The sequence below is a fragment of the Anoplopoma fimbria genome, chromosome 14, assembly GCF_027596085.1.
Source record: "Anoplopoma fimbria isolate UVic2021 breed Golden Eagle Sablefish chromosome 14, Afim_UVic_2022, whole genome shotgun sequence".
Classification (NCBI taxonomy): Eukaryota; Metazoa; Chordata; class Actinopteri; order Perciformes; family Anoplopomatidae; genus Anoplopoma; species Anoplopoma fimbria.
In genome coordinates this window covers 13,283,919-13,301,950 of record NC_072462.1, presented here as the reverse complement: position 1 = coordinate 13,301,950, position 18,032 = coordinate 13,283,919, and the positions used below count along the sequence as shown (strand labels likewise).

Below are 18,032 nucleotides of genomic sequence, written 5' to 3'. Positions count from 1 at the left end.
AGGGTGATTTAACATCAACAGCAACTAGTCATGATGAATCATTATGAATGAATCATAGGACTAGATGGATATTGTGATTTACTTTGTTAAGAATAATTTAATTTAATTTATTTTTAGAGTTATGCGGATGATATATACAGTGGGTATGGAAAGTATTCAGACCCCTTTAAATCTTTCACTCTTTGTTTCATTGCAGCCATTTGCTAAAATTGAAAAAGTTCATTTTTTTTCGCATTAATGTACACTCAGCAACCCATCTTGACAGAAAAAAACAGAAATGTAGAACTTTTTGCAAATTTATTAAAAAAGAAAAACTGAAATATCACATGGTCATAAGTATTCAGACCCTTTGCTGTGACACTCATATTTAACTCACATGCTGTCCATTTCTTCTGATCCTCCTTGAGATGGTTCTACTCCTTCATTGGAGTCCAGCTGTGTTTAATTAAACTGATTGGACTTGATTAGGAAAGGCACACACCTGTCTATATAAGACCTTACAGCTCACAGTGCATGTCAGAACAAATGAGAATCATGAGGTCGAAGGAACTGCCCAAGGAGCTCAGAGACAGAATTGTGGCAAGGCACAGATCTGGCCAAGGTTACAAAAGAATTTCTGCAGCACTCAAGGTTCCTAAGAGCACAGTGGCCTCCATAATCCTTAAATGGAAGAAGTATGGGATGACCAGAACTCTTCCTAGACCTGGCCGTCCAGCCAAACTGAGCAATCGTGGGAGAAGAGCCTTGGTGAGAGAGGTAAAGAAGAACCCAAAGATCACTGTGGCTGAGCTCCAGAGATGCAGTAGGGAGATGGGAGAAAGTTCCACAAAGTCAACTATCACTGCAGCCCTCCACCAGTCGGGGCTTTATGGCAGAGTGGCCCGACGGAAGCCTCTCCTCAGTGCAAGACATATGAAAGCCCGCATAGAGTTTGCCAAAAAACACATGGAGGACTCCCAAACTATGAGAAATAAGATTCTTTGGTCTGATGAGACCAAGATTGAACTTTTTGGCGTTAATTCTAAGCGGTATGTGTGGAGAAAACCAGGCACTGCTCATCACCTGCCCAATACAATCCCAACAGTGAAACATGGTGGTGGCAGCATCATGCTATGGGGGTGTTTTTCAGCTGCAGGGACAGGACGACTGGTTGCAATTGAAGGAAAGATGAATGCGGCCAAGTACAGAAATATCCTGGAAGAAAACCTCCTCCTTTTTTTTTTTATAAATTTGCAAAAAGTTCTACATTTCTGTTTTTTTCTGTCAAGATGGGTTGCTGAGTGTACATTAATGAGAAAAAAAAAATGAACTTTTTCGATTTTAGCAAAAATTTAAAGGGGTCTGAATACTTTCCGTACCCACTGTATGTTTTAAAAGATGGAGGAGAGTTGGGAATGATTCGTAATAAAACTCCTGGACCGATTCGAGGGTTGGACTAAAATTTCCTGTCACATTCCATCTAGATAGTGTAATCAACTCAATATCAGCTAAGTGGTGTGTCAGTAGATACCGGCAGACTACAGAGTGTCATGTTGGCCTAGGGTTTATAGTAAGGGTTCTATTAAGGCTTGCCTACGCTGGACTTGACACAGTCATTTGTTCTTGGACCAGAAACACTTACATTAGCAGGCTCACATTGGAGCTTAAAGTATTTTGGACAGGTGTTTGGCTATTTCAGGAAAATTAGTTACATAGAAAGGCTTTCAGGTCAATGATGTACCCACATGTAAGCACAAATGGATCCAATTGACAAAACAGAGGATGACTGATAGAGCTTTAACTAAATGAAAATGATTGTGCTGGCACAGCATGGAGCAGAACCAGAGGTGTTCGACAGATGCTTAACTGCTGCCTATGTGCTGTTAACATGATTTGCCTGATTTAGCAAAAAATGTTCCAGACTCTAAGTGATACTTCAGTGAACAGCCACTTTTGTCATCTGGTAGCTGATTGAGAATCAACATCGGACTATCCAAATAAACTGTTACCCTTCATCTTTTCTCCTTATATTGAAGTGTTGTGCATCTGCATAACAAAGGGACTGGGACAGACAAAATGAACAGGCACAGAGAGGTTATTTAATATCTGAGACTTCTCCTCTTTGTTTTGCAGCAGGAAGTCAGCGAGGTCCCCCTGACCCTGCCTTCAGAGACCCTGACTAACGGCGACCTCGACAGGGATGAAGCAGCTGAATTGGACGCCCTCGAGAGACCCGCGGCTACAATGATGGGTCCACCCTTGGTTTCCACAGCTTCAGCTGGTGGTCTCGTTGCCGCGGAGACACTGGAACCAGAAACTAATGCTGTTGAAGGACGGGGAGCTGCCCTCGTGGCTGCAGCGAGGGCCGTTGTGGCAGAGGGCGAACTGAAGCAGCGATTAGCAGCAGGGGGTCACCCATGTGCCCAGTGCGACAGAGTCTTCATGTCCATGCAGGGATTGAGGTCCCATGAGAGGAGCCACTCAGCCATGGCGCTTTTCAGCCGAGAAGACAAATACAGCTGCCAGTACTGCCAGTTCGTCTCACCCTTCAGACACAAGTAAGTAAGAGGAGCAGAGTCTGAGAATCTAAACTGTTTCTACAGTAGAGTCCCCAGATTAAATTTCACACATATTATCCATTGATCCTCCGTTGAACATTGATCTGTTCTGTATGTCCAGTTCCTTTCATTTTGTGCTTTTCAGTAAGGTTGGTTTAAGTTGTTGTCCTTAAGATTTTAGTCCTGGTTGATTTGGCGACAAGAAGTTCCTGGAAATTTTAGTTTTCAAGGAACAAAAAGGTTTCCTCAGCCCATTGTTGTCTGTGTTTCCATTGCGGTTTAAAGACTTGCGAAGATTAAGCACATTAGTCCGCTGACGTATGAAAAAGTACCATGACATGGAACGACGGCTGCTGGTGGTCACAACGGAAAACACTCTCTGCAGTCTGCAGCTCAGTGTGACTGGCTAAAAAATATCTTTAAAAAAAGAAACCTTCCTGCTGTATAGTATTTACTGATGTGCATTGTACTGAATGAAATGCAGAGGAGAAAACTAAAACTAAAAGCATCTTGAATTTAGCAGTAATTTAACACTGTTGTGATCTGGCTATGGGAGAGGGGACAGCAAACACTGTCACTAGATAACATGCATGCATCATTTCTTTTGAATCCCTCATGCATCTGAAGGCAATTTAAATCCAGCGCAGGAATAGCAGACTTTGCCACAAACAATATATGTTAGGTCATTATAGAATATATATATACCTGCATCAATAGATTACAATATGTAGCCCCGGTAGCAGTATATTTGAGATTGTCTCCCTTATATACCTTACCAGTCATGCATCAGGTGTTCTGCAAATCAACGTGATGTTAAACTTTGTACAGAGCCCTATTTTACACCTTACTCTGTTTACCCTTCACAATCCCTTTGAATCCTCAATCTTTTCTAAGATTTCCCGCCTCCTAGGAGAGCAAGACAAACATTACAGCGAGACAGACATTTTTTGGTAGTGTGATTTGTTTTATCCATCACAGAGACACAGAGCGAGAGGGGAAGAGAGAGTCCTCATCTCCTCTGAGCTCCCAGGTGTAATCCCTCTGTACTGTATGTGCCCTGACCCAGAAAGAAGCCGAATTCCCATGCCACCTAGGAGGCTGGCATTAAAAAACACAGCCAATGTCCCCACAGGCGCTCACACGTTCCCTCTCACCAAGGGATTGTGGGAAGATGAGTTCACCCCACGGCTCCTTGTTCTGTAGTCATTGGAAATATGCGGCTGTTGTTTGTGCGGTAAACAAAATCGAGCACTTTAGATGCTGCTGAAAAAAAAACCTGCAGTTAAAGAAAATTAAAGTGGATGCTGTAGAGTAGTCTCTCTCTTATTTTCCTGTACTCTATTCTTGTCACTTTCTCTCCTGATCTGCTATCCTTTTGTCCTTGTTCCATCTATTTTGTCATCTTTTATCCTCTTATCTCATAACCTCCCCTCTGTTTTTTTGGTTTTGTTATATATTTTGTCTTATCGGCAGTCTGGACAGACATGTGCAGTCTCACCATGGGCACCACAAGCCCTTCAAGTGCAAACTCTGCCCCTTTAAATCTGCCTACGTGAGTCGCTTGAAGAGCCACCTGAATAAGGCACACACAGGTAAAAAAAAAAAAAAAAAAAAAAAACACACACGCATCAATTCACAATTTACAGCTGTATCCATGACTAACAAGGTATTCCCAGACCAGAATAACAGCCTCCTGTTTATCATCTTCCACATAAAGATGCTGAAGGATGATTTAGCTAATCCTGCACATTGTAACCAATGGATTGGCTGGAGGAGCAGCTTCACCATTCACCGAGTACATTAGATACACCTAATTAAGCATATACAAAATCATTATATTTGGATTTAAGCACAAATAGCTCAGATGAATTTATTGTTTATATCGTTTATAAAGGAATATGGAGATGAAACCTTCAGCATGTTACAGAGGTGAATGCGTACAGGTGTCTTTAGTTAGATGTAGCTCTTTACCTGTGATCGTTTTTTTGTTGTTGAGTGAGCCAGAGGGGCAAAGTCATAGACATTCAAGCAAATGTAAAAAAGCTCCACTTAAGAAATCAATACATGAGCAAAATAAACTGAGAGAAAATCTCAAAGTGGACAACTACAAAGGCCAATTATCAAAAGGCTTGTCTGTGCTGGTTGGGAAAAAAAGAAGAAAAAGCAAAAAGAGTTAGCCTAACAACTGCTGTGGATAATTGGCACAAACCAATTTTGAGTTGCGATTACGTTTGAAAAGTAAAGTTTGGTGTTGTTGTGGATTGATATAAACAATATTTTAAACCTCACTTCCTGTGAAGATGTAATTTTATTTTGAAAGAAATCAGTTTCCTTATTAAACCACGTCTGGTAAGATTTTGTTACTCTCAGATCAGATTCTGTTGTAATGGCTCCTCTCCTCAGGATGCTGCTCGCATTAGGTTGTTAAGCAAATATATTCAACAGCTACAGGAAGAAAGATGCTATAAATCCCCCATGGGTACATTCAAATATCAACCAAAGCTGCCAGAAACACACACAGCAGCCAGCGCAGCATCAGTACAGTCATATATTGTCACGGCATAAATTACAGAAAGCGTTCAGTATATATGACTGTAATTTGTGAGTGAAATTATCTGTAGGCATTATATGAAATACTGTTCTTTGTGCAAGGCCCATCAACCTGCACAAAGCTTGCTAATTATGGGGAAAAAAAGGTTCCTCAATAACATTCAGACTCCCCTCCCTCTGGCAGTGTGAAACTACAGTATATATTAGTTTACATTCAAAGCTTAGTCAACTAGAATATTAGTTGTTTGACAATGTAGCTCTTGTTTCTAACATACAACTGCTTGACTTCCAAAATAACTACAAGGAAAGTGTAGTAGAATGTGGATAATGTTTATGTATGATACCTCAAGACATTTCTAATAAACATTATATATTTAGATATTTTTTCAATCAAAATTATGCTAATTAATTCAAGAGGAGTCCTAAAAGTGACATATATGTTACAGATTGGCTTAAAGGGCTTTGGACTATGTTAGTTTTGTTATAAAGGATCTTGAACCATTTGCAGGTCTTTGCAGATTCTCATCTAATTCTGCCTTTGTAGAGTAAATTTTCATTTAGCAGCCATGTTGTTGACTTGTGTTTCTTGGTTTCCCTCCAGGTGAGCAGCACACATACCAGTGCTTGTCTTGCCCCTTCTCCTCTATGACCATCAGCCAGCTGAAGGAGCACTCTCTGAGAGACCATGGAGAGGCCCTGACCCTCCCCAAACTCCGGGCTGCTACCCAGGCTGCTCACGGCGCCCTCAGGCCCTCACGGCTGGCCGGTAACACAGAGCAGAATCCGTTGGCTCTGGATGGTATGAGATCCTGCGTTATGTCATCCTAATAGATGTATGATCATATGATAGGCTTGTCAGGCCAGATCTGGAAAATCTCATTTGAGATTCAAAGCAGAATCCATTGTAATTCAGAATTCCTTAAAAGAGAGTTTCTTTACTTGAGGCTCTGAGTGGTGTTTGATTAAACATTTTTTTAAATAGACGATATGTTTTTGGAAATAGGCTTATATCATCTTGTCTACTCTTAAAAAATATCAAAAAATATTTACGGTTTCCCACAGCCCAGAAAAAAGATATAAATATCTTTCGCCCAAAGAAATTCTCTAAACTATCATAATATGACAATGGAAAGCATCAAATTCTCACATTTGAAAAGTTGAAACCAGCAAATGTTTTGCCATATATCAACATTTGCTGATTAATTTCCTGTCGAATAATTTATTAATAATTTTAGATCTAGCACATACAGTATATAATCTATAAAATACACATCTTGCTCTCGAAAACAAAATAAAGTAGCATAAGAAATGTAATAAACTAAAACTTAAGTTCTATCTATAACTATCACATTTTCTGGTGGGCCCAGGTGGGTTTTTCATAATATTAAAGTAACTCATTAATTTGCTATGAATATGGAAAAGCAGAAGTTAGAGTCAATAATTATGTGTTACAGCAGGAAAGTATCGCGGCACCGGTTGAATAAATAATTATATGATTTAGGAGTTTGACTGCCTAAGCCACCTTTAATGTTGATTATGACGCCTTTCTTTTACCGAATATTTCCTATCAAAGAGGCACCTCCACTGTATGTTGGTGCAGAATCCATCCCCTTGATGTGATGCCATGTTTTAGGTGTTTTAGTGGCCGAGCGTTGCACAGCATGCAGACCGTTCTTGGCAGCAGCTGTCACCTTGCTGCCGGAGCTGTGGAATCTTCCCTGGAGCTGAAGCAGGGCAGCATTCCTCAATGCACCAACCACCACTGTCAGCTGTGCCCTACCAAGACAAGTGAAGCATTGAGAAAGAGCAGAGCCGACATATTAAATGTCTCTCTACCTTGAAAAACTAGCTACCTTCAGTCAAATGTCTTGAATTCTGATATTTGAAGTGGAATAGAGGGGTTTGTTTTGAAAGGATTATGATTTGATTGGTGCTAAAACTATGATTGTAAGACCTGAGTTATTTGCTCTCCAACCCCATCCTTACTATTTTTATGGTGCTTTAAGGTCAGCCTTTATATTTATTTTAGCTGTTCTTCTCCTCCCCTGTCTTTTCCAACTCCTCACAAAAGTATTCGTCCTCTTACTTATGCGATGTAATAGACAGCTCCGGCCCTTAATCCATTCAACAAGACACATCGCCACCTTACGACAGACGTTTTGCTCCGTCTGCCATCTCATCTCCTTACATCTCCACAATGCAGAGAGGATATTAAAAACATGAATCAGCTGTGGCATTGTTTGATTTGTGCAAATTCCTCTGGCTCCTCTGCAAAAGTGGGAAACTGGATCTCAACCATTTTATAAAGTAAAAGTTTATTTTTTAGGTAATTTTTTTTTCTTCTATGCTTTCTCATACTCTGAGTGCTGAATGAAGCATTTTTCACATGGATAGATATTCTATTAGTGTCACTGTGGTTTATTTATTGATGTGTTTCGAGGCTCAAAGTAGGGCGAGAAGATGAGCTCGCTCACTGATATTATAGACTCTTGAGAAAGGGAATGAGGAGGGAAAGAGGTAGGGGACAAATGATGACAGTCATCGTAATACTTCTGTGTCTGTGGGGGAGGGGACATTTGATTCGTGATAGTCCTGTCTCCTTTAGAGAGCAAAGGATCAACTAATGTCTACTGATACTCTTTCATTAAATACAATATATACGCACAGAATTGGTGCATATTCTTTTTAAAGAAATCATCAGACATCTCTCATTAATAGAACAGAAGAGGCAGATAAAAGAGAAGATACATAAAGTAGGTTAAACTCCATGCTGCTTTGTAAAAACGCGCATTGGAATGAGTCTTAGATTCACAGGGCCTCTTGTGGATTGAAAACTAGTGCCCAAATCCTCTTGAATTTAGCAGAGAAAACATTATTTTCATCCCAGCGATGATGTGTTCTTGTTAGAGTGGTTACTTCCTGTATAGGTCATAAAATATGACCTATACATGAAAGAAGAACGTACAAATTGACTGGTAGCCTGTACACGTCTTGTGCAATGCGAAAAACATTTCTTCACCAGACATACCTCCAGACCAGAGGTGGATGAAGTACACAGATCCTAAACTTAAATAAAAGTACCAAAATAACAGTATTGTACTTCAATAGGAAATAAAACTGGCTGCATTTAAAATAAAAATGCATTCCAAAAGTATCAGAAGTAGTCATTCTGCTGTAAAGTGCCCCCACATTAAATTGTTAACACGGATGCATCAATTTTAAATGAGTGTTTTATTGTTGTAGCTGGTGGTTTTTCTCCTTTATGTAGAGTTAGGTAGTTTAGTCCAGCGCTTCTCAACCAACGGGTCCACTAAAAAGGATTAAAAGATACATTTGAGGGGTCCTGAGATGACTAATGTCTTACAAAAGAAGAAGTTCAGCTACATAAATCTGCATTTACTTTAGTTACTTTTCTTAAATCATTGCTTTTTTTGTGAAATATTGTAGAGTTTTACCTTGGTGGGCCTTGAACAGTCATTTAAATGAAACCATGTGAGAAGTTCAGAGGGAAATGTCTCTTTGGTGGAACTGCTAACAATTTATAAATATCTGAAACGTGGCGAAGGAGCACCAAGTAGACGCTGTTTTCTCCAACAAAACAGTTGGAAACCACTTGTTTAATCTATAGCAATTCATGTATTGAATGATGGAATAGGTTGTATTTTACAAGCTATTCAATTTTCACTTGACTCCAAACTGTTTGTTACTAACAACAAGTTCCTCTCATGTCTCTGCCCCTCTATTAGATCCGTCATACCTGGAGCCAGCTGATGTTCGTCAGCAGCTTAGTCATTACCAGCTGGCCTCCCGCAGTCAACTGTCTTCTGGCTCAACGGCGGCTGATAATCGACCAGACAGCGTCCTCACTTGTGAGTTTTGTGAGTTCAGCTCTGGATACATGCAGAGCCTGCGTCGGCACTACAGGGACCGCCACGGTGGCAAGAAGCTCTTCAAGTGTAAAGACTGTTCCTTTTTCACCTGCTACAAGTAAGGAAAGACTGCAGACTGATGCAGACTTTATGCAAAGTTTCTAAACTGTGTATGTTTATTACTTTAAAATACTATTACACAGATACTAAATAAATTCCCTCAATAGTTAAATATTCCTTCTCTCTGTCTCTGAATCCTTCTCAGGAATACCTTCACCATGCATGTGGAGGCCGGTCACAACAACATTGCACCTGATAACCTCCCTAAAGACCTGCGCTGCCCTCTCTGCCTCTACCACACCAAACATAAGAGCAATATGATTGACCACATTGTCCTGCACAGAGGTACACATAATGCAAAGAGCACACTTTACTTTAAAGGAATAGTTCAACATTTTGGGGATTCATTGGCTAATTTGCATTCTTTGGTCAATGTTTCTGCAACATTGATATGCACCTTATGTTCCATTACATGAAATGTAAATATTATTCAAACAAAGTAAAGAAGTAATAAAAACCTTAAGTGGAGCTATTTGTAATGAATAATTAGAGCATTGCCCACTGTGTATGAGAATGTTCATGCGAATTGAAAGAAAAGATTTCAAAGCAATGAAACTGACGTTGGTGTTTGTGTAGTTTCTATTTGAGACTAACTTCAGTGTTTGTTTTGAAACTGACAAAACCATCAAATAGTAACAGCCACTGGGAATACTTTTCTGTGTGTGAATGTGACAAATGTCATTTGATATCTCTCCTGCTCCCCAACATCTCCTCTTCCCATTCTGCGTTAGCTCTTGCTTCTTTATTTATAATAATCCACCTTGCTCTTTCACTCTTCCTCCACCAGAGGAGCGTGTGGCTCCACTGGAGGTCAGCCGCTCCAAGCTGTCGCGCCACCTGCAGGGCCTCGTTTTCCGTTGCCACAAATGCACCTTCACATGCTCCAGTGACCAGGCCCTGCAGCTGCACCTGCAGAAGCATGCTGAGATCAAACCCTACCAGTGCCAGCTCTGCTATTACGACAGCAGCCAACGGAGCCAGCTAGAGGAGCATCTACGCCTTGAGCACAAGGTCAGTGGGCGTCTATATATATATACTATATTTAAATGTATATAACTTACGTAACTGATTTATTCAAAGAGACTTTCCGGCTTATCTACGGAGACTCTTATTAATTGTGGTTTTCTCATTAGCACATGTCTTAATAATCAGTCTGCTTAATGGCTGTAACATGATATATTTACAGCTTATACACTCAACACAAACAGTGGAATTAATTCTATATGGCCTTTGCTGGTATTATGGGAAGTTTTTCATAAGTCTTTATTCCCACAGTGTACAAAACTAAATGTACAACTCCCAAAGCAGACGTAAAAAAACGATTGAATATCCTGATAACATTCGAATACCCAGAACTTAAAAAAACAGATTCAGTTTTAAGAAAGAAATGATATATACTGTATATATGTAATCGGGCGAGCAAAAAGAGTTTCATCTTTGGCCAGCGATGTCCAATGGTCTGTCTTTTCATACAGCAGCATAGTAAGGGACTAAATGACTTGTATTCACATTTGAAGTGATGCCGTGCAGCAGGTAGCATGAAGATGCTCTTACATTGGAACAGCAACATAAAGTGCAGCAACAGCAGAGGAAAAAGTTGATTTGGGGATTTAAGGATCACCCAAACGTCAGTGAATGCTGGAAGCTCTTTACCTCGCTTGTTCACCAGTTTAAAACAGATCAAATGACAAAAACAAATTGCTGGAACATAGATTTCTTTTTTTAACATGTATACCACCAACATGAGTTAAAACGTAAATACATTAAACTAATCCCAGCAGCAGTTTCACACTAAAATCCATATCAGCTCACTTTGAACTTTGTCAACGAAAAACACTGTTAATGAATCTATCAGAGCTTTCATTTATTGTAAGTGTGGTGTAATTTCTTGAACATACATAATTATAAGATCAGAAGTTATTAGAAGATTCCAATAACAGTTGGCCGTAAAGTTAATCAGGAGTATGAAAGTGTGTAAACTCTCATTTCCCATTCAAAGTTTTAGAATTCTTAAAAGGGAATATTAACATAAAAATTATTCTTACCACATCCAGGAGAGAAAATGTTTCGTCTCTCAGTCTGTCTTAATGGGGATAATTTGTGAGAAGATGTGAGAAGGCAGATGGTATTTTACAAGTTTAGAGTACATTAAACTAAAAGGGCACTGGTCCTTAATTTCACCCAAAGCATGCTGGGATAAGGCCCTGCCCTTATGTTAGCTGAAATAGGACTATTGAATGGAAAGTCTAATTAACATTTAGAGATAATAAAGAGAATTTACTCATGTTAAGAGGCACCAAATCCGACAAATTGACTGTTCTTCTGATTCAGATCATCCTTTGACAAAGAATTGGTGAATTGGTGCTACTTGTGATTGTATGTACTGACGATCAAGGTCACAGTTACTACAAAGTCACTGCACATCAGACAGATATGCTGGATCAGAACACAAAAATAAACCAATCACCCAGACTGTCAATCACTTAGACCTTCATGGGATAAAATCCAAATAGACCAACAGCATCATTGTGTAAACCATACTGCTGGCACCCTATTTCCCTGGTTAGGTCTACCTATATGGTACTAATGCTGTTGTCCAAAATAATTCATTTTAACTGTAATGAAGGTATGAAGACCAGAACATCATGAATAAAAGTCGGTCCAAGTGGTTAGCAGTGTGCAGGAGTTTTGGGTCCTGTCATGTGCTGCTGAAGGTCAAAAAATAGTCCAGAGAGCAATGAAGGCTACGCGTAAATAAATCTTTTTTTGCCATCAAGGTTATGTAAATATGTGCCTCAATCCAGGATAAACCTTATTTTCAATTGTTAAAATGCACTTTGAAGGAACAATAAGAGTGCAGGGCTCCTCCTGGGTGAGACAGAGAGCCTATTCATGGTAGGAGGAGTGAAAGAGCAGACATTGCCTCTGCTGGGAAGGATGCTGCAGTCCTCGGGGAGTGAGGGAGGAGGGAATTGCTCAGACAGAGTGACATCATTTGCAACAGGATGCTTTATGCAATGAATGAGATGGTTGTGTCATCAAAACATGTCATCTTCTCCGTTATTGATTTGTTCTTATGCTGCGTTGTACAGTATACAAATACACCTCTGGTCTGAGAGAAGTTCAGTTTTAATGTAGTAACTTTTTTAGTTGAAATTCACTTCATAAAAAAAGGAAAAATGAAGACCTAAACACACATAAATGTTATTCATTGTGCAATTATTGCGTCCGCCCCAAAACCCCCACATAAAAAAAGTTCTTTAAGATAAATACTTCTCAGAGCACACCACGCCAAACTGATAAGACCTCCTGTTTCTGATCAGGTTATCCGCAACTTCGAGCTGATGGGCCGCGTCAACCTGGACCAGCTGGAGTTGATAAAGGATCAAGGGAGCAGCGCAGAGGAGGACGAGGAAAGAGAAATGATGGAGATGGTTGGTGATGGAAAAGTAGCTGCACACGAGGAGGAGGAATACGACGACGAAGGAATGGAGATTATGGAGAACATGGTGGAGGAACAGAGAGGGATAGATGATGACGAGATAGAGGACAACTTCAAAGAGGAAGAGGAGGAGGAGGAGGAAGAAGATGAGGAGGATGTCAGGGGGGTGGAGGAGGAGGAGAAGCCCAGCCTACAAGGTAAATACAGATGAAGCAATCTTTGCTGTTCTAATGAACATCTACTAAAATTCATCTTTACTCTAGCAAGGTCCATATCCAAGCGAAAATTTGCTTCTGACTGTGAAATACAACCACTAATGTTTGCTGAAAGAACAAATATACCTCACACCCGACCAGTCAAGACCAGAACTACTATTTAACCGCTGCTGCTATTTAAGCACAACACATTTCTTAACAAAAACCTCCTGGGATTACACCATGAATGAGAATCTGCTGAAAAGCCATTTTCTGTCGTGTTCTCAGTAATTATACATCATATAGTGATCCGTGTGAAAACTCTCCTGTGTCTCATTTTAAGCCATGTGAACGGGCCTATGAGTAAGAAAACAATCACACTGCCAGAATACTGGAGGTCCCATAGCGTACATGTGGTTTTTTAAAATGTGTTTTAGCTAGCCTTTTTCTCATGAGAAGTGTTTTTCTTCCAAAATAGCCACAGTCTTAGTCAAGTATACTTGACTGGTATTGGTTGCTCACTGAAGGAGCCAAAAGATATACTGATCATCCCTGTTCTACAGAGAAGCTATTGCTTTGTGATTGATGTATCAATCACCTAATAATAAACAAACTATAGCAATTCACATTTTAACTGATTTTAAATATTGTAGCAAATATGTACACTTGTGCTACTATTTTGGGACTGACCGATCATTTGAACTCTATTTCCCAGAGGTCCTTGCATCTCCCACCAGCAGCAGCAGCAGCAACACCTCTGCGCCCAGCAGTGCAGAGAAACGTCTTCCCTGTGAGTTCTGTGGCCGCTGCTTCACTAACAGCCTCGAGTGGGAGCGTCATGTCCTTCGACACGGCATGTTAGTATTTTTTAACTATTTCTCAATCTTCAATCTTTAATCAAAGCAATTATAAAAATAAAAAAAACACAATCTTTTATTTTCTATTCATTTAAAATTGTTGTTTTTTATGCAAATAACAACTACAGACGACGGTAAAGAAGTAAAAGAAGAACATTTAGAATTTTTTATGGTTTACACTGACTTTTGGATGGTTGTAATATTTAGAAATGATTGTGTATACAATTTTTTGTATGTATTTTGTATAACGAAGCAGCGACGACAGCAACACACAGATAGACTTGTCAGAGGCGCACCTGTGCCAATGAAAATGTTAAATCAAAGCCATATATGGCATGGCTGTGGACTTTTGGTCTGGTTGTATTAGTATATATCTGCATATTTCAAATAATGTCTTTTTACATGAAAAAAGGCACTTATGTTTGCCCCCTCTCTCATTGTTAGGACGGTCAATAACAGTAACATGGACAACAGCACCACCTCCGCATTTGAGGCCTCAGCTTCATCTTCCACCGGCTCCTCTGTCTTGATGGACACAGGATTGGACGCGTCCAGCAATGGCAATGAGGAAGGGAACCCCGCTGATCTCTCACTGAGCAGTCCAAACCAGTACGTGGAAGGCAAACAAATGCTTGACACCAAAAAGGATCAACAGTTTGGTTGAAGTGATTGTGGCCCGTTGGGATACTGTGCTGGAAACTGATGACCATGGGTAGGATCGGCACCGAGCTGAATCGTAAAATAGGACGTTAAAGGAAAGAAAAAGATTGAAACTGAAAAAAAAGTGACTTCTTATGAGTTGGCGCATTACTAGATTTTAGGTGTTACATATTTAAGTATTAGATTGTTCTTCATAAAACGGCTGAGCTCTTTAAATGGGCAGTCCCCTAGGACAGATCTTAATATATTGGTAACCAATAGTGAACAGAACTCTTTATTGCTGACATTCTGGTCAAATCTACAGTGAAAGATCCCACCTAGATGAAACGAAGCTATTTATAGAGAAAGATGTCCCAAATGATTAACTAAATTTAGTATTTTATTATTTGAAGCACCTTTTACGCTCCCCCCAAAAACAGGGGGACTGTAGATTTACCCAAATGGAACAAACATGATATGAAAGCATTTAAAACCGTGGCCCACTGTAGAGCTACCTATTCCTGTTTCTTGTCGAAATTTGAGACTTTTTTTCATCTTAGCCTGTGTGTTAAGTGTGTAGAAGTATTCCTCGAGAAAGAATCGCACCTTATCTATTTTAGTAAAACCACAAAACATGTTTTCTTTATTCGTAGAAATACTGACAATTTCCCCCCCAATGTTTGTAGCAAATTGCTATATTTTAGGTCCTTTAATATTATACTACGTATAAGCCTTTCAGCCTGTGGCACCCTTTGCATTTTGACTGTACTATTTCATTGTCCAGTAATTTCACGTGATGGAATAATGGAAATAATGGTTAAAATGCCCCTTACCCTGTAAGATATATTGTTTGTAGTCCGGGTTAAACAATATCAACCTGTGCACTCAGATGATCAATATAACAACAGAGATATGTTCAATGTGTCATGACTGTATCCACATGATATAGGTATCCGTTAAACTGAGCATACCAAGAGTTAACCTGGAGCATAACTACAGGTTTTCATAACAGTGGCGTAATAAATTGTCATCATTATAAATAGACAGAAATCACACTTGTCTTTTCAGTGAAATAATTAATAATTGGACGTGCATCAAAATGACAATTAAATGCAAAGTTTTGACGAGGCTGACCACCACGGCTGAGTGTTGAAGCCAGTGCGTAAGTGCCTTAACAGTCCAGTTCCTCTAATGGCCACTAGATGGCTTTAATTGCTTTTTTATTTTTTTTAAAGTCAGCTAGTTTGAAGTAACCAGGAAATCAACCCCAATCTCTCTTTAAATTGTTTTCCAGAATAATTTATGGCCTCAACAGCTAAATTTACTTCTACTAATTTGTGTCTTTGTGGCAATTCTGACAGTCATTGTTTAAATACAATCTGATTACATCAAATTAGATTGGATTTTATTGTAATTGCACAGAGTTTTAATACAACGACGTAGTGCAATCAGCAGCAAAGAGGATGTTGAGGCCTGAAGTGTTGGTTTGACCTGATTCCCAAAAATATATATTCTAATCAACCCTTTCAGGTAATTATACATGCAGAGAGCTTTGTTTTTTTGGCCAAAGTCTTGAGATATCCATCTCTGAGATTTCTGCTGATTCAATAGAAGTAGGTGGAATTGAATTTGTTATACTTACAGCATCTAAGAAATTGAGTAGATTTCAGTGGAACGACTTTCTACCAAACAAAAAGTCCCGATGAAAACTGTTGATAGTTTGATCTGAGTGTTGTATTATATTATCCAAAGTGAAAGGGAAGGCTGTTTATGGAAATTCAATGCTTAACTGGGTATTATTTGGAGCCATGTTTGCTTGATTGACAGATGTCTCTGTCTTTCACAGTCAGCCCTGGTGATTACATGAACTCCATCCCGGCCCCTCTATATCAGCCACATTCAGATTTTTAGGCTACAAATGACTGACAGGCTGGCATTAACCATAAAACTCAAATCTTGACCTTGAGACCTCCCTTCAGAAACGTATGGCGGATGCCACAGACAAATTAGATTTGCTTTTTTGCAGTCTGTGGTCCAGTTCTTTAGTAATGGGATTCACTGAAAAGACAAGTGTAACCAGCACTGAAAACCTTAAATCATTGGTTTCCACATAGAGTCTATTCTCCACTGGGACTCTATGTTGACTTTTGAAAAGGTATAAAATCCCCCAACTTAAGCTCCTTTAAATACTGTATTGGCACAACTGTCATAGCCTGGATATGTGTGCTTCTTTTAAGATGAAGTTGTCATGTTATTGTTGATACTGACAAAAGGCAGAGATTGTATATGTTGAAAGTTGCTGCTTGAATACCCTAAAGCCTTATAAGATAATAAATAGCAATTAAGTCAAATGTAAGCCCAATTCCAATGAGACCAATAAGCAACATGAAACAATCGGAAATTTTAACTTTAAAATACAATTTTTAAAAAGGGCACAATTATTGTAATTGTGTTCTTGGTACCAAAATATTTACCAAGACTGCTGTGTTTGCTGCTGTGTCTATCCTGAGCATTAAACCATTGATGGAAATGGGAAATTTGGGTTTTGGAACCCAGGCGAACCATGTTTGCAGCCATGTATAGAAAACAAACCTATTTGTTAAGTGTTTGAACCGTGGTGTTTCAGAAAGGATAATTTAACCCTTTTTCCTTTAGGTGTTTTCATTTTTTTTAAAGAAGAAAAAAAAAGAAAACTAAAAATGATAGCTAACCCTTAGGGAGCTTTTTTGAATCCCCAATCCAACATTATTACGCTGTTGTACAATGTCTGGTTACAATGAAAATATCTCCTTTTCTGTACTGTAATGGGAATGAGCAGATAGGAAGAGTAGTGTGGTTGTACAATATTTAAACACATGAAGGAAAAGTATGCAGTTCGCTATTAATTAATGGCCTGGGCTTTTATTGTGAAGAAGAAGGAATACTAGGCAAAGTAAGAGACAAGAAAAGGGGCATTTATCTAAACTGCTTGGTCTTTTTCTGGGCTTGGCCAGTCGACCTATAGATCCCTCTGAGATCTAGCTGACTCATGTCCAGTCCAACATCTGACACTCCAGTATCTTCTACCCATGACCAGTAAGGACATCAGCTCACTTGCTCCAAATAGGCCTGCCCTTACATGTAGTCTACCCAGACAACAGAGGTGGGAATGTAGCAGCCCCACTGTGCTCCTCAGTCCTTGTAATACCTTAAAAAAAAAAAACTGTTGAGTTGGTGCTGAATCTCATAGCCCTTTTTTCTGTTTTTCAGGACCAGCGTGTAGCTTTTTTGAAAGTAAAACTGTTTGAAACCTGTTGTTGTAGAAATAAGCTTTGTTAAGGCAGCTTGTTGCCCAGCTTGAAAGCCCAGATGATAAATTGGGGACAATCTGGGTAACGAAGCTGTCGACCCAAAATTGTTTGTTGTTCTGTGATCATTTTTAATAGAAAAAGACTATGAATCCCTCACTGTGTGCAGTCTCTAGACTGTAATATTCCCAGTTTACCCAAAGTTAAGACCCTGCTGACAACACACTGGATACTTGTATATATGTTTAGTTTGTTTCCAATGAATTTCTCTTTTCAGACTGTTGTCTCCATAGTTTGACACTAGAATCTCTCCTTCTTGCCTTTCTTCCCATACAAATCTGATTACCTGATGGTGGGTTGTGATGTTGCCTAGAATGATTGTTTACAATTTTATTCCATTTATCTCTGGATATTCTGTAAATATTGTAATTCATTGTCTTTTTTTAACTTGATAATAAAGTTATCAGATAACGGTTCATTTTGTTTCTCTTCTTTGTGCAGACTCGTAACATAAATTAAATCAGAGCTCTGAAGTTT

General features: G+C 39.3%; 1 protein-coding gene across 2 annotated transcripts in view; it reads left to right on the top strand.

Annotated features, from left to right (window-relative positions):
* znf462 (zinc finger protein 462) overlaps positions 1 to 17,971 on the top strand; it is a 51,059-nt gene extending 33,088 nt beyond the window's left edge. Inside the window, exons 5-13 of one of the 2 annotated variants that reach the window (XM_054612495.1) lie at positions 2,113 to 2,537; positions 4,011 to 4,129; positions 5,689 to 5,886; positions 8,834 to 9,074; positions 9,222 to 9,361; positions 9,864 to 10,087; positions 12,400 to 12,715; positions 13,428 to 13,569; positions 14,014 to 17,971. In XM_054612495.1, coding sequence (XP_054468470.1) covers positions 2,113 to 2,537; positions 4,011 to 4,129; positions 5,689 to 5,886; positions 8,834 to 9,074; positions 9,222 to 9,361; positions 9,864 to 10,087; positions 12,400 to 12,715; positions 13,428 to 13,569; positions 14,014 to 14,233 — 2,025 coding nt within the window. In that variant the 3' untranslated portion in view covers positions 14,234 to 17,971. The remainder of the gene's footprint in view (positions 1 to 2,112; positions 2,538 to 4,010; positions 4,130 to 5,688; positions 5,887 to 8,833; positions 9,075 to 9,221; positions 9,362 to 9,863; positions 10,088 to 12,399; positions 12,716 to 13,427; positions 13,570 to 14,013) is intronic. The other variant, XM_054612497.1, reaches the window with a different exon arrangement.
* Positions 17,972 to 18,032: the final 61 nt, after the last annotated feature.